Source organism: Ammospiza nelsoni, chromosome 1 (genome assembly GCF_027579445.1).
Source record: "Ammospiza nelsoni isolate bAmmNel1 chromosome 1, bAmmNel1.pri, whole genome shotgun sequence".
NCBI classification, from domain to species: Eukaryota; Metazoa; Chordata; class Aves; order Passeriformes; family Passerellidae; genus Ammospiza; species Ammospiza nelsoni.
Window position 1 is genome coordinate 79,738,146 of NC_080633.1, and position 14,895 is coordinate 79,753,040.

General features: G+C 40.7%; 1 protein-coding gene across 1 annotated transcript in view; it reads left to right on the forward strand.

The window, feature by feature from the left end:
- The window catches only part of ANKH (ANKH inorganic pyrophosphate transport regulator), a 103,851-nt gene extending 89,519 nt beyond the window's left edge, over positions 1-14,332 (forward strand). Inside the window, exons 9-12 of the mRNA XM_059483081.1 lie at positions 4,532-4,661; positions 5,300-5,423; positions 6,006-6,105; positions 8,380-14,332. Of these exons, the coding sequence (XP_059339064.1) occupies positions 4,532-4,661; positions 5,300-5,423; positions 6,006-6,105; positions 8,380-8,496 (471 nt within the window). The 3' untranslated portion in view covers positions 8,497-14,332. The remainder of the gene's footprint in view (positions 1-4,531; positions 4,662-5,299; positions 5,424-6,005; positions 6,106-8,379) is intronic.
- The last annotated feature ends 563 nt before the right edge of the window (positions 14,333-14,895 follow it).

The following is a 14,895-nucleotide window of genomic DNA, read 5'->3' on the forward strand; positions in this document are numbered from 1 at the left end:
GCCAGTGTTTCTTCTTACTGAAGACTGCACAAAGACTAGAAAAGTTGTACTGTTGTTCATAGCTCACTGGGATACTATTTTGTGCTTTATATTTATCAATGAACGTCTCAAAAAATAGGCAGTTTTCTCCAAGTGCTGAAAAGCAAATCAGTCTGGCACCCTGCAGTTTGCTATACACATGACAATAGCCTTTGTTAGCATAATGTATTATAATGCATTATGTAGTGGGTCTCTGAGGTTTAGTAATCCCTGTCAGCAACTAGAATAAATGGAAATAGATTCCAGGAGATGCAAGGTCTATGAAAAGACTGTTATTTTTCAAGAACTAGAAGCATTCAGAATCACACATGCAGCCTTTGAAACAAAATCTCATGAACAATCTTTCACCACAATCATTTGTGAAAGTCAAATGCTATAATTGTACTTAAGAGAATAAAGAGAAATTGAACTGAACACTAGCAGTTCTGTACTTTCCCTATTGGAAAAAAAGATTTGTTGCATTCTCTTAGGCTTGGTGGCAGCAGCAGTTTTTAATTTTGACTTTTGAATATGTTTAGACATGGAATTTGTTAGCTGAAGATAGCCAGGTTCCACATAAAAATAGGCACACCTCTTTGAGGAGGGTGTCTAAGCCACAAGTGAGAGCATTTTCTACTTTAATGCACAACTGTATTGAAAAAAAAAGTCACTAATATTAGATAACAGAGCATAAAACCTGCATGGGCTGAAGGTGCACCAGGATTACTGAGCTCCTGAAGCCATAACTCCCATGCAGCCTGGGAAAGGGATCTCTTCCACTACACTTGCCCTGCTTTTTGTGCCCTTCCCCTCGGCATCTCCCAGTGACCTTTAGCAGGGAGATAGTACTAATCTAGCTGGAGCTTTGATGTGAGCTAGTACAGCTGCACTAGTTTCCTTATGGTGCTGTGAGTTGTTGACACATTTAGTAAAGTTTTTCAAATTTTACTAATGTAGAACAATTGAGGGCAAAATACCAAAACCCAAAACCCTTCAGATCAATTGAAATTACTAAAACATCTTTAGAAATGGTTAGGTAACTGTTCTTGATACTGTAATTGATAATACATACAACAGTCTTTATGCAGAACTGCTTATTCTCTGTAGCATTCCACTCTGCTATTTACACCTTTGTTTCTTCCTGTATTTTTAAAACACTCATCACTGGTCAGTTGACATTCCAGTTAAATAATCAAAGTCTTTAACAAAACTATCCTTTATTAATATCATGCTGCACTCATACCATAAGGCATCAGAAAATCAAATAAGCTCTGTTGCTAGAATTCTACAAGAAAAATCCTTATTCCCAAAACACTGAAATGCTTTGGCCTCAGCAGAGTTGCCAGGTACAACACTCAACAGCAAAATACAATTGCAGCCTGAAGCTGCAGTGCCACTCTGTATGCACATTGCTTGCCTCTGCAGAAGCTTTCACTGTTTAGTCTTCATCTCTTGATTAGATTAAATGAAGGCATAGCTGTAACTCTAACCAAGCCATTTATTCTATATTTAACCTTGCAGACGTGCATAGAAATGCAAGTGGGGGTAAAAACAGGGTTAACTTAGGAGAAACATAGGAAACAGTAATAATAATTAGTAACAGTAGTAATAATTTACCTCTTGGTAAATCTGCTTCCTAAAGTCTTTCCTGATCTGAGTCACAGGAAGTTGGCACTGTGTATTCCAGTAGAGCCAATCTCTAATTGTCTGTGCCAGATTTTCCTGGACTACTGTTACCATCTTCTCCAGTCTTCTGTCAGGCATCACCTTTCACTGAGATAACAGCAATCATCCTAAGGACCAGAATCACAAAAAAGCTGACTTCATCCTATTTTCAGAACATGGCATCTGTAACAAAATTAGCAACTGAAATACCTTCCTGCTTTGCATGTTTAGTGTTATTCTTTGCCTGAAGTAGAGCCTGGGTTTTTTCCACTACATTTTGTCTTTGAAACAGTAAAGTCACAAGCACTCTAGGATTTGAATTGCAGAGGGCTCAAATGATGCAAAGCAATAATTTATTTTCCTGATGCTTTGTTCCCTCTGGGCATTGAGAATATCATCCCATAAGATGATAGAGAGGGCTCTCTTAGCAAAATGAAACTAGTTATCAGTACTGCAACCAAAAGGACAGAAGCATGCTGAGACAAAAATAGAAGGTCCTTCTGCTGCCATGCCTCACCTCCTCAAACTGCTTATTCTTGATCTTAGCAGTCTTTACCCACCAGCTGCTATGTAAGTGCTCTTTGCAGCCATTTACCAGCACAGCTCTCTGCTGGTCAGGGGGGGGGAAGGCTGTAGTTTGCAACAGCTGAGGGGGAGTGACCACTCACCACCTGGGTGTGAGTCGTTCTCCCCGACTGGCAACCTGACCTTACTCTGGTGGGAGCGGGGTGGAGATTGACTCTGTTTCTGTTAGGGCCAGAAGGAAACCTTGAGAGAGCAGAATTGAGTACAGTACCTTTGGTCACTCATTTGCCTGCCTCTCTAACCATATTCAACACTTTTCAGTGGCTGTTGCAGAGGGAAAGACTGCTCTGTTTGCCTTTTGCTGGCAGTGGGCAGGCACTGCTGTTAGCATACACGTGTGGAATCTGGCAGCAGCAGCAACTATATTGCTCATTAGGGCACTAAATGGCATTGTGCAGTGAAAACAGTGTAAAGGTCCTTGCTTTCATGAAAAGAGCAAATTATAAATGAAGAGTGGGCATCTTTATATCTTACTTTATTTCCTGGGCTTTGAAGAAAGATTTGACAAAATATTACCTGTATGACTGCTTTGTGGGTGATTTGCAATGAGTGCAAGTGACTGCAGTCTGCCTAAGGGTGTCTCCAGCAATGAAAGAATTCACTCTGTTGTTGTACAGTTACTTTTTAATAACTGAATTCTCAACCATACAACCCCCTCTGCTCTAGATGTCCCCTCTGCTTCAGTCATACCCTGTACAAGTAGATTGGCACAAGAAGTGCTCAGTTCTTTTGTCTTCTGCTCTTGCCTTCCTCCACTTACTGTTCTGTGTAGAGGTGATGGAGATACACTGCAAGACAGTATCAAATTAGTCAAGTAAAACATGCAATTGTAACAAAAAAAATAGTAGTTCCTACCCTAAGAAGTGGAGAAGAAAACTGAAGATGGACCTTTATGCAGGAATGTGAAATGTTTTGTTCACCACACAGAGGGTCAGAACACAGGACCTCCCACAGGCCATTCAGTGACAGACCTTGGGAAGCTCCTGCAGTCTGGGTGCTTGGAGGCTAAGCAGAAAGAACAACTTCTGACACCCTATCAAAGAATGAGAATGATATCCCAGCTGTCTAAGAGGTGGTAGGACTTCAGAGACTAGTTTGAAAAGTCATCTGAACATGTAGGGATGTGACAACTGGATAAAAAGAAAAGACCTAGCTGCTATGATCCTAGGTGGTAGGCTAAATTGTACACAGAGTGGTTATAGAGTCTTACAGACTCTATTGTACAGCCAATGTGCATATTTTACAGGATACACAGATTTGTAACCTGACAAGAGGAGTCAGGTTAAATGCCAGAGCATTTAAGGTCCCCAGTTTTGCACCATTCAGTCAGCTTACTTCCATAATATTCACTTTACAATAAATAACGATATAAGAATAACAAGAATAATTGTCATAAGAATATTGTAACAATAAGAAGTAATTTTTTATATCACAAAATCAAATTAAATTACAGAGTAGTTATACCTGAAGATATGCTTTCTTATAGGGAAAGTCCTGTAAGGACTGTTAGGACTGTTCTTCAGTGAGTGTCTTGAGCAGAAGCCAAACCTGCAGCTGCCCACACCCCCTTCAGCTCAGATGGAAACCTCAGGACTGGCCAAAAAATTAAACAGCATGTACTACCACTGTACCAATTGCCATGGGTTTTTCATGGAAATCTCCCTTTCCTGTATGGAGTAAACAGCACACTCTTTAATGAAAATAACAAGACTTAGTGGATTTGTAGCCTGAGAGCACCATGTCTGCAGGACTGTGCTGAACACCTTTGCCTTGCTGCAGACTTACTGCATACCAACAGTACTCTTTCCAGCAGCAAATTTAAACCCCTAGTCTTAGATTCAGGTCAGATCTCTGGATCTTGGAGGACTTCAAATCTTTAGTTACTGAAAAATTTGATAATCTGTTTAGGAGTACAAGTGTTTTAACCAGATCAAATGCTGTAAAAATCTGCGAGTTTACTGTTTGAATAACAATAGACCATTCAAGTACAACCACTTGCAGAAACCATAAAAATTCTTTCTCTATGCATCACACTTGGTATGTGAGGAAAATTAAGAGTAGGAATTGCTTCTGAAGTTAAGGTATCTCTCTTATGTACACACATGTATTCAAATGCAAGCTACATATAAATCTATACTATGTATATTTACCATTAGTAGAGTTATCTACTCATAAGTAAACAAATATTTTAGTCCAGGAGGGCCTACCTTTCCTTGTGCTTCCCTTCTGAAATATAAAGATTTTTTAATTTTGTTCTTTCTAGCTCTGTTTTGTGATGTTTTGGACGCCAAACGTGTCAGAGAAGATTTTAGTTGACATAATTGGAGTAGACTTCGCTTTTGCAGAGCTGTGTGTCGTTCCTTTGCGCATCTTCTCCTTTTTTCCACTTCCAGGTAAAAAAATATAAAGAAAATAAAAGTTCTGTAACCTTGCTGGCTCCTTCAGAGCATAAGCATTATATAATAAAAGTTAATACTTCTATCAAAGAGCAAGACAAGGTGGACAACAATAATGAAATTATTTCAGATTTCTATCTCTGTAATTAAATGCAACATCTTTTAGTCTTTTCTGCTTATGTGACAAGACAGTTTCATAATAAAGGTAAACTACAAATACAATAATAAGTACATGTAGATACCCTTTTTGTACCTGTTACACCATGTGCCACACAGGAGCCAGATGGAAGTTTTTCCTTGGTAGAACTTCTCTTTAAGGAAGGGGATAGTTTGGGGTTTTTTAATGAAGAAAACAGAATGGACCGACCAATAAATTGTTCTCTAAAAGAGAACAGCTTTTAGGAACAAGTGCTGTCCATAACAGATTTTTTTTTTCTTCATTTTCCCAAATCAGTATATTAGGGCAATTTGAACATAAGATCTATTTGCTTTCCAGTAGGGTGCAAAGTTACCAGCAGTAAGTTTTGCAGTGGTTATTTCTGAACAGTGCTCTCTGCATGGAAAAGCTGCATATGAAATTACTGACTTTATTTTTTTACTATTCTTGCTTCTTTTTCTCCCCTGTTTATGAACAGTGACTGTCAGAGCACACTTGACTGGTTGGCTGATGACTCTGAAGAAGACATTTGTGTTGGCACCCAGCTCAGTGCTGCGGATTATCGTCCTCATCACCAGTCTCATTGTGCTGCCTTACTTAGGGTAAATCATTATTCCTCACAGAACCCCAGGATTTGCTTTCCTCTTCATTCCTCTTCCCTGACACTTGATAGCTGAATTTGCATAGCTGGGAACATTTTCTCCAAATACTAACCATGATACAAGGCCTAAAGAGTGTCACTATCTGGAAAAGAAACATTTACAAATGTACAAGCATGACTGCTCTAGACAGGCACAATTGTGATGTCCCTTTGGAAAAAATACACAAATGTCAAAGAGGCAAAAACGTATCCTAAGGGGAATTTATTTCCATGTTATTAAACTCACTGTTAAGAAAGCTAATGGAACAATATCTTGTTTATAAGCTTAATAATCTATTCTACAGCACTCTGTACAAGACTTTAAATTCTTAGTCCATAATTTGATTCAGTGTGCTTCTTTTACTAAACAGTGTAGCCATTAAAAACAAACGAGTCCTTTAAAATACCAGTTATTCTCTTAGGCAGTGTATTGTGTCTGACGAAAATATTTCTATCATCAGAGTGGTTATATATGCCAGTGAAAATGTAATTATGAATCATGCACTCTCACACAACGACTGCTTTCTTTCTATGCCTCCAACAGAGTTCATGGAGCCACTCTTGGAGTAGGATCCCTTCTTGCTGGTTTTGTAGGAGAATCCACCATGGTTGCAATAGCAGCCTGTTACGTCTATAGGAAACAGGTAAGAATTCGTCTCTGTGGCATCTGATGAAAGCAGGTGGTGAATAGAGTGGGTTTTAGTTCAGATTAAGTTACACTTTAGCAATGAAACTCCCCAGAATCCTCACTTTGGTTTGCTTCCCTGTCAAGTCTCAGAAGTGTGCAGCTGGGAAAGTCTTTGGGTTGAAATAAAACCAAAAGGTGCCCTCCAGCTGTTAATGGGCATCTAGGCCATGGGACATGCTGGTCTGCAGTCAGAGAGCCTCTTGCTCCTCAAAACATGTGTATCATGGATATCCTGTCCTTACCACCAGCAGTTTTGTGCTGTATATTTGCTGCTGCAGTACAACTCAGCATCTTTATGTAGGCATAGGAACTACTCATCCAAGCTTAAAATATGTGTATCTATATGTATACAGAATCATAGAATCACAAAATTGTTTGGATTGGAAGAAGCCTTAAAGTTCCAAGGAGTTCCAAGTTCTTTCCCATGGAATGTGTTACGTAGTGCTACATAGTGTATACATTTACATCTGTGGGTATACACTATGTAGTACATATATCTCTGTATATACACTTTTATTTCTTTATAAAACCAGCTCTGCTGAAAGTCAACAAGAAGCACAGATGCTTATGGTTTTTTGCTGTCCAGAGGAGTGGCTTAAAACAAAACATACTCCTGCAGCAGTTGACAATTAGAGCTTATAAATAATTAAACAGGTGCTTTTTTACATACTTTAAGCACTACAATCCTGCATGTGTGGCGTAGCAGTGAAATATGGATTTTGAAGAAGATTCTACTAAATTAGGTCAAACACAGGGTAAATACTGGCTGGGTGTCTGGGTACATTGCAGTACCTGCATGTTGTTCCCTTTCAGTTATGTGTTCAAGGCACCATGTAGGGCTCTAGGTCCAGCTCCAAGCAGAACCAGCAAGGTGTGTATGTCATTCTGTAGTACAGGAGGACTCTGTGGATGGAAACAGAAAATATAATCTATGCAGTGACTTTTTTTTTTCATTAGACTGCTTAGAAAGTGCCAAGTGGAAATACCTACCACTTCTATTTTAAAACAAAAAACCAAACTACAGAAGATGGAATACCTAAAAGCCTTAAATTGGAACCACCTAAAATCAGTTTTGATATGTGTTTACAGTGCAGGCCATGGCACGAGTTCAAAGTGTACAAGGTTCATAAGACAGCAGAAGAATCATAATGTCTGTCATAATTTATCATGTTTGCCTTGAGAACCAAAGAGTAAAACTTTAGGACACTGAAATGGCTTGTCTTGACCTTTGTTTTCACAACATCCTTGTTGCTAGTTTGTTACCATAGTAGCTCACAGAGTCTTTCTGGCCAGGGACATTGCGCTTCATTTTTCTCAGTGGTGAGTGCAGGTAGTAGGAGTAATAATTGTGCCAGCCTAATTTATTCTTATTCAGTGTCACAGTGGCAGAGCCAACCAGTAGCTCTATTACACCAGGTTACTCTGACCTGCAGTTGGAGAGCTGCAGATCAAATGTTATGTAGACACCTCTGAAATTTTGGAACTCTAATACACCCATCTCAGCTGAATCAATAATACCTGTGGGAATATTTTGTCAGCGGTACAATTGTTTTCAGTAAAACTAGTCAGCCTGCTGAGAAATGGGTAATAAGGAACAGATGCTTCAACTTGTTTTTTAGGGGCCTGAACTCTTCTTAGCTTTACTAATCCAGGACATCCTGGATGAATCATAGGACTCTTGAATGACCTCCTGCTCCTTCTGGCCAAAAATATTCTAATATTACTTTGCTTTGCTGAGGCAAGAGATCACAGTGGATCAGCAACGCTAAGAAAAGCCAGAATGCTCACATCTTGTAAAATTCCTGAAGTTTGACATTTGAGAAATTAGGTTGCCACCTCGCCTCCCTCCTGAGAGAAGCTTTTCTTCCCTCACATTTTGTTTTCCTTCCTTTTTTTAAATAAGAAGTCTGTGATGCAAAAGATTCCAGATGCTCTTTTCCCTCCAGTCTTGCTGAAGCCTGTTTTGGATGTCGCTTAGCATAAGAAAGGCCTGATTGCATTTATGTTAGAAAGGAGAAAACTGAGCCCCAGAAAGGCTACAGAAATCTTCTAAGTTAAGCCAAGTCGTTAGTGGCAAGCCACAAATATGACACAAATATTCTAGTTTTTAATAACATACTCTAACAAACCATATTCTCACCTCACTTCTCCCACCTCAGTGTCCAAAGCTGATGGGAGTGTGTTCATGCACAACTTACTGATAGGTTTCTGGATGCTTGTTTCAATCTAGAAAAAGAAGAGGAATGAGAATGAGACAGCTGCAGAAGGTGAAGACTCTGCAATGACTGACATGCCTCACACGGAGGAAATGACAGACATCGTAGAAATGAGAGAAGAGAATGAATAAGAAATGGGATGCAATTGTTCTCTGCAGGGACGATTGGAGTGACGCTTCAGCATCTTGTCGTCTCTCATACTTTTTTGTTTGTTCGTTTTTATTTTTGTAATAAAGAGGCCTTGATTTAAAAGGTTTCAGATAAATTCTCTAGCATACTGAGTATGCTCTCACTGATGAGGGACCTAAAAAGAGGTCTTTGCTTCTTTTTCTTTTTTTTTTTTTCCAACTGAATTTTTTTTCTCACTCCATGCACGCGTAAAAGATACAATTGCATCACTGTAGAGTCTTCCTTACTTATGCATCCACCTTCTCTGGACAATCTGCATTTGTCAACCAAAGCCCTGCTCCTCTGCGCCTGTGTGTGTGCGGACCTGCGCTCGCACGCTCGCACCGCCACGTGCCACTGGCTCAATGCTACTGCCATAACCCCACTCCCTCCCCTCTCCCCTTCTCCTTCCTTTTCTTGATCAGAAATGGAAAAGAAGTTTGGAATACAGAGCTTTATTTTACTTGCTTGAAAATGACTTTGCTACATAAACTAATATACTGTGGTGAACTATATCTTTTTGTTTGGCCTCATCACTAGAGCTTATACTGCACAGGGTACAAGACAGGGAGGAACATGGGAGTCTCCCCATAAAAAGTGGAGAAAAACAGGTTCCTCTCTCAGGTGGAAAGTGTGTGGATGTGTATATACACACACAGGTACATGAACAGAGACATACATATATATATATTTTTATATATATATATATGCATTTGATAAATAAAATACACACAGGACAAGAACTCTATTTAGCTTTCATTCCATCGGAAAGATAGTAATCTTTTGAAAAATATTAACATTTAATTCAGAATTTTCTTGAATCATTAAGTCCCACCTTACATATAATTTTCTTTCGGAAAAAAACATGCACTTTCCTCTTGTGAAGAGGGTGATGGCAACTGATAGACTTTGACTGTATTTGAATAAAACAAAAATAAATATTGACGAGCTTTACCAAAGTTCTTGTCCACTGACCTAACTTTAATTTTTAAAGGTTGATTTGTTCTCTATAATTATTTCTGGTGCCTCTATATTAAAAAAGAGTAAAATCAGATAACGTATGCAGGATACCATGCTAGATAACATTACTAGACATAGTTCCATGAAATTTTTTATACAGAGATGTACACATACTCACGTGTGTGTGCATGTGTATATATGCTACTATACACATGCACGCACACACACACCAATGTATGTTTTGCTGTAATGTATTTACCTATGCAGTAGATCAAAATCCATGTGGTGAAGCTCAAGTACTGATGGTCCTCCAAGCTGAAAATTAGGGGCTTTGATGATCCATTGGCTCTCGAGGCAGTGTTGAGTGGGAGCCAGGAGCCATCCCCATCAGCCCTGCGGAGCTGTGCTTGTGGCTGGAGTGCGCCTTAAATTCAGCGTGAGGTCGGGTGGGAGACTCAGGTTGGGTGGAAATGAAGGCTGTGTAAGAGGTGAGGGAAGCAGGGAGGTTTTGGGTGTCACCAGTGCTGCTGTGGCAGCAGTTTGTGTTTCTGTGCTCTTCTGTGTTGGGCTGCAGGGCAGCGCTTGTTACTGGTCTGTAGTAGCTTGGGTCCTTTCAGATTTAATCATGTCAGAGTCTGGAAACCATGATCCTCCATCCTATATTCTTAAATCAATTAATTTAAACCTTATTTAGTAAAAGTATATTTTTCTAAGTTGTGGAAATTATTATTTAATTGTGGACAAATTCTGTTTCTAGATTTATTTGCCAGGTAGTCCCAGCAGTCAGAGAACTGATCAAAACTAAACATTACTTTAAATGTTTTATCAGTATATGTGTATGTAGACATACACATGTGTATAAATATATATATATATTGTATATTATGTACATTTATTTTAAACTACAATATGTTTCCTATTTTTCCAAGTTCAGCTAAAAATGTCTCTACAAAACTACTGAGTTGACTAGTAACCAGTTATGGCCATCATTAAAGGCATTGTATCAATGAACTTTACATTTTATTGGAAAGATTTGTACCAATTTGTTACATATGCAAATACAATAAGAAAAAAAATAGAAATTAGTGTTAACTGACAGATTTGCTAAATCAGTTTATGGTTAATGAGCAGTGGCACTAGGAGGGTAAGACTAAAAACAGTAACCATGTTTACTGTGTCACCACAGGGTAAATAGTTTTTGACAGCAGAGTAAAACAATTTTTTTTAAAAAAACCCTCAGACAAATTAATGTGTGCAGGATGTAAACTGTACACAGTCATGAACACAGGCTCTCAGACAGTCATATGTATATAAGGTGTATATAGACAGTCACAGATCACAGTGACCATTTGAGGTCTCCTCTATTCATGTCGTTTTGGTTTCTCCAGTACATTTGTCTCCAAGTCCACAAGATGCAGTTTTTCAGGAACTGTCGAGATGAAGCAGGAAAATATTTTTGTGTAATGTGTGCATTTCTTTTGGTACATGACTAAAATTCAAACAGCAGTACTTTTGAAGAATTTTGAGCCTTACCAGTGTAGGTTTCAAGGTAATGACTGCACCAAAAAGTAAAAATCTGAAACAAAAGATAACACTGAGGCTTGTACTTTAGATAAATGATAAACAGATTTTTAAAAATTTATTTTTGGTCATACAGAGCTAAACTAATGGCACTGTAACAGATAAATTTTCAATTGTGTGTGTAATACTTACTTAGTCCTTTACTTTGCAAGATACTGAGTGAGCACAGGAGTGGTGAAATTTGGGCAAGAATTGAAGCAGAGACATAAGGACATGTGCATTGCATCTCTTTCTGCTTCCTGCAGGTCATGTATTTCTTTACATTTCTCTGCTGGATTAACAGAATGTGATGACGTTTCTGCAGGGAGCGGGTCCCAGCCAGCCCCTCGTGCTGGTCCCGCTGGTGGGCAGGCAGGGTCCTCAGTGAGGAGGGGTTTCTCCCTCTGACCCTTGCAGACACTGGGCCTGCTTCTGGGACTGTTGGCAAGAGCTTCAGCAACCTGCTGAGACCTCCTGCTGCCTGTTAGTGGCAAATTGAGCTGGGCTGGTGAAGCAGCCAGTGTGTGATGTGCTGCAGGTTGGGAGTGGGCAGACATCCTCTGTGGCCAAAGCCCCAGTGAGAGCATCACTGACAGTGTCTCTGTCAGGTAGATGCTGGCACATGCCCTGTCCTGCACTTCCTCCTTTCCAAAAGTACTTCCTTGAGTTCTAGTGCAATGGCTTAGCTGTGTTTCCCTTGTGCTGTTGCCTATGAAATGGTTATCTATCTCTGTGGAAATTATTTTGCAATAGAAACCCGTCCTGTTTCTGTGTCAGAGAGATGGAGCACCGTCATCTCAGTGAATTCATGTGGAGACCTGGCCTTTCCAGACCGCATTACACAATCCAAGTTACAATAAAAAGAGAAAAAAAAGTTGATCTGCATCTTACAGCTTGTATTGCAGAGCAACTCACACAGAGGGAAATAAGGGCAGAACACCGATAAGCTGTGGATTAATGTTCCTCAGCTTTTAATAAGTACATAAAATTGTGTTAATGTGTCTTGAGCTTTCCTTTTTCAGAATTAAGAGAAAACATTGCAGGTTTTTCCCCTCCCTGACCCAAGCAGGCTCTCAGGCTCACCAAGGACACGATGGACAAAGCTGTGCATCTCTGGGCCTGGGCCCGAAGCCATGTGGGTGCAGCAGCCATTCCCAGGCCTGGGACATCCCGCTCCCCGTCCCCCTGGCACAGGCACTCCACACAGGAGTGCTCAGATCCCTGCTTCTTTAGATAGAGCCGCCCTAAGTGAGAGCATTGGGTAAGTAACAGAGAAGTCTTTTTGTTTTCCACTCATTTTGCTGCTAAATATTTCCTTTGAGCAGGAGATTTATATCTGGCTCCTGCTCAGTGTCCCACCGAATGTGCAGCCAGGGAGGAGCAGCCCCAGACGGAGGCTTGGCTGATGAATGCAGCTGATTCAGGGCAGGCCACGGCCCACGAACAGAAACCTTTTGAAGGCAGAAGCGCCTTCTTTTATGGGATGGCGCCTCGTGCTTGGAAAAAAGGCAGAAAGGATGGATGCTCTCAGTCAGGGCAGCCAGAGGCGTCGGGCACGGCTTTGTGCTGGGCTGCAGGCTGGTGAGGGGAAGGGAGCGTCCCGCGCTTTCGGCATGCCAGGCCCCTGCCGGAGAACTGCGGGACGCTGCAGGGCAGGATGGGCGCCGCCCTCACGCAGGCCTTGTGGTTGTGGCACGGCTGGCAGAGCCTGGAGTGCAGCTGGTTGTTTCCTGGGGACAGTGGCAGTAACCCTTGGAAAGCCTTGGAATTTGTGTATGGGTGTGTATAGGAGAATGCTGCGCAGGCAAGTTTGTTATGATCTTTGAATTGTTCCTTGGAACGAGAGTTCAAGTCTAAACACAATCTCAATGTGGGACTAGTACTAAGCCATTTTTAAAAATTCCGATTTAAGCTACACAAAAGAGTAAATGAAACAGCAGGCCTTATACCATTAAGCTAAAACATGATTTAGATTAGTGAGCTGGAATGGGAGATAAAGAGGACATGTTGAAAATCTTACAGATATTGTATATCCCTCCTAAAGACAGCAGCATGGTGTGGAGACGAGGGAATCAAAGGGCAGAAAACACCATTTCCCTTTCACCTGCCCTGGAGAGGACTGAGGATGAGGAGCAGTGTGTCTGTGTAACACCACTTCCTCCTTCCCAGTAGAGGAGCCTTCAGAGACAAGAGTGTGAAACACCTTTGGAGATGATTGAAGCAGAAATAAACCAGCATGCAGGTTTTATAATGTGCAGTAAGGAGGTGCCTTACAGTTTCTGAGTAAGTCACAGGGCTGCACTGGGGAAATGTCACTTAAGTATTAATTAAACATGAGCAAATTATCGCAATTTTGGTAGCAAATTGGCATGTCCCAAATACCAGCTTAACCACAAAATGTTAGGATTCCCTTCCCTTTTTCATGGTTGGCTTTCTACTGAGTACAGCAAACCATCTGTTTTGAAGGGAGTAAGGTCCTGTGGAGGGGTTGCAGTGCAGAACAGGCTGTGGGTAGAGGCCCAGGTAGGAAGAGGAGCTCTGAATTTGTTCTGTGCCCTGCAACACACTGCATAGGAGCCTGGCAGCATCATGAAACAAGGCAGAATTGTCAGCTTAGCAGCAAACTGGCTCCAAGCATGGCCACAAGCTGCAGCAGCCCTGCAGAGCAGCAGGAGAGCATGGGATGCAGGGCAGCCCTGGCTCCAAGCTCAGGCAGCTTGTGTGGATTTGCTTTGGAGAGCCAAGTTCAATTGTCAGTGCAGAGATGCAATCCTCAGCAAAACCCCTGCCAGACCTCTCAGTAATTGGCACCTTCTGAACAAAAAGGCCAAAGACAAAGTACGGGGGCAGAGAGATGGAGCTTTAGGCTCGCTTGGAGCACAGACTTGCACAGAAGGGCATTTTGGCTGCAGTTCCTGCAAATTAATTGTAGGGTTAGAGAATGAGCTTCAGTCTCCACATTTCATAACGATGACATCCAATCCATCTCAGTAAAAGAGAAGGATGGCCCTCTATTTCTAGGTGCTCTTTTGTCTGTAATCCCGAGGGGAAACTTTTCTTTAGTTTTACCAGACCTTGTCACTGCTCAAATAAATTTATTAGTTTTACCTCATTATTTTCTGTCATTCCAAGTCCAGTGTCTTCAGATATTTCCTCATTTTCTTCTGAAGGTTCCTGCTAGGCTTATTTTGTCTGTTGGCATTTTGAGAAGAAAAATGTAATCGTCATGCTGACTGAATGTCAACTAATGCTGTGATTAAAAAGTAGCTTACAACAAAACTCTTCTTTGATGGACTGTTTTTTACTTCACATTTGCTAAGCTGGAAAGGAGAGTCTAAAAGTAGAAGGAATTGGGGGGAATCTTTAGCTAAAATAAAGAATTAAATGAGTTAATTCAAATTAATTTCTTAACTCCAGCCACCTTGTGACTTTCTAGTGAAAACCTTTATCCAGACTATTCCAGCGAAGTTAGCAGTGCATCCCCAGAACAGCACTGAATAGTTTGAGACATGCAGGTTTTGTGTATTTCACAACTGAATGTATAATGAATTGAAAAGTCTGATTAACAGGGGTAATCCATTAGGTTTAAAATTCATCTGGACATGAGCAGCCTGGTCCAGTATCAAAGATGGCTCTGCTTTGAATGGAGGGGGACTTAGCAAGAAAACTGCCTGCAATCCCCTTACAACCTAAATTGTTCTCTGATTCAACCAGGAATCTAGAAAGGTCCCTTCATCTTAAAGGAATTAAGATTGCTTGCCTTTTTTTAGGCTTTTAGTTCAGGATTGAGAGACAGTGCCTAACAGGGGCCTACAATGTAGATGTGTGAGCAAAAATGTTGA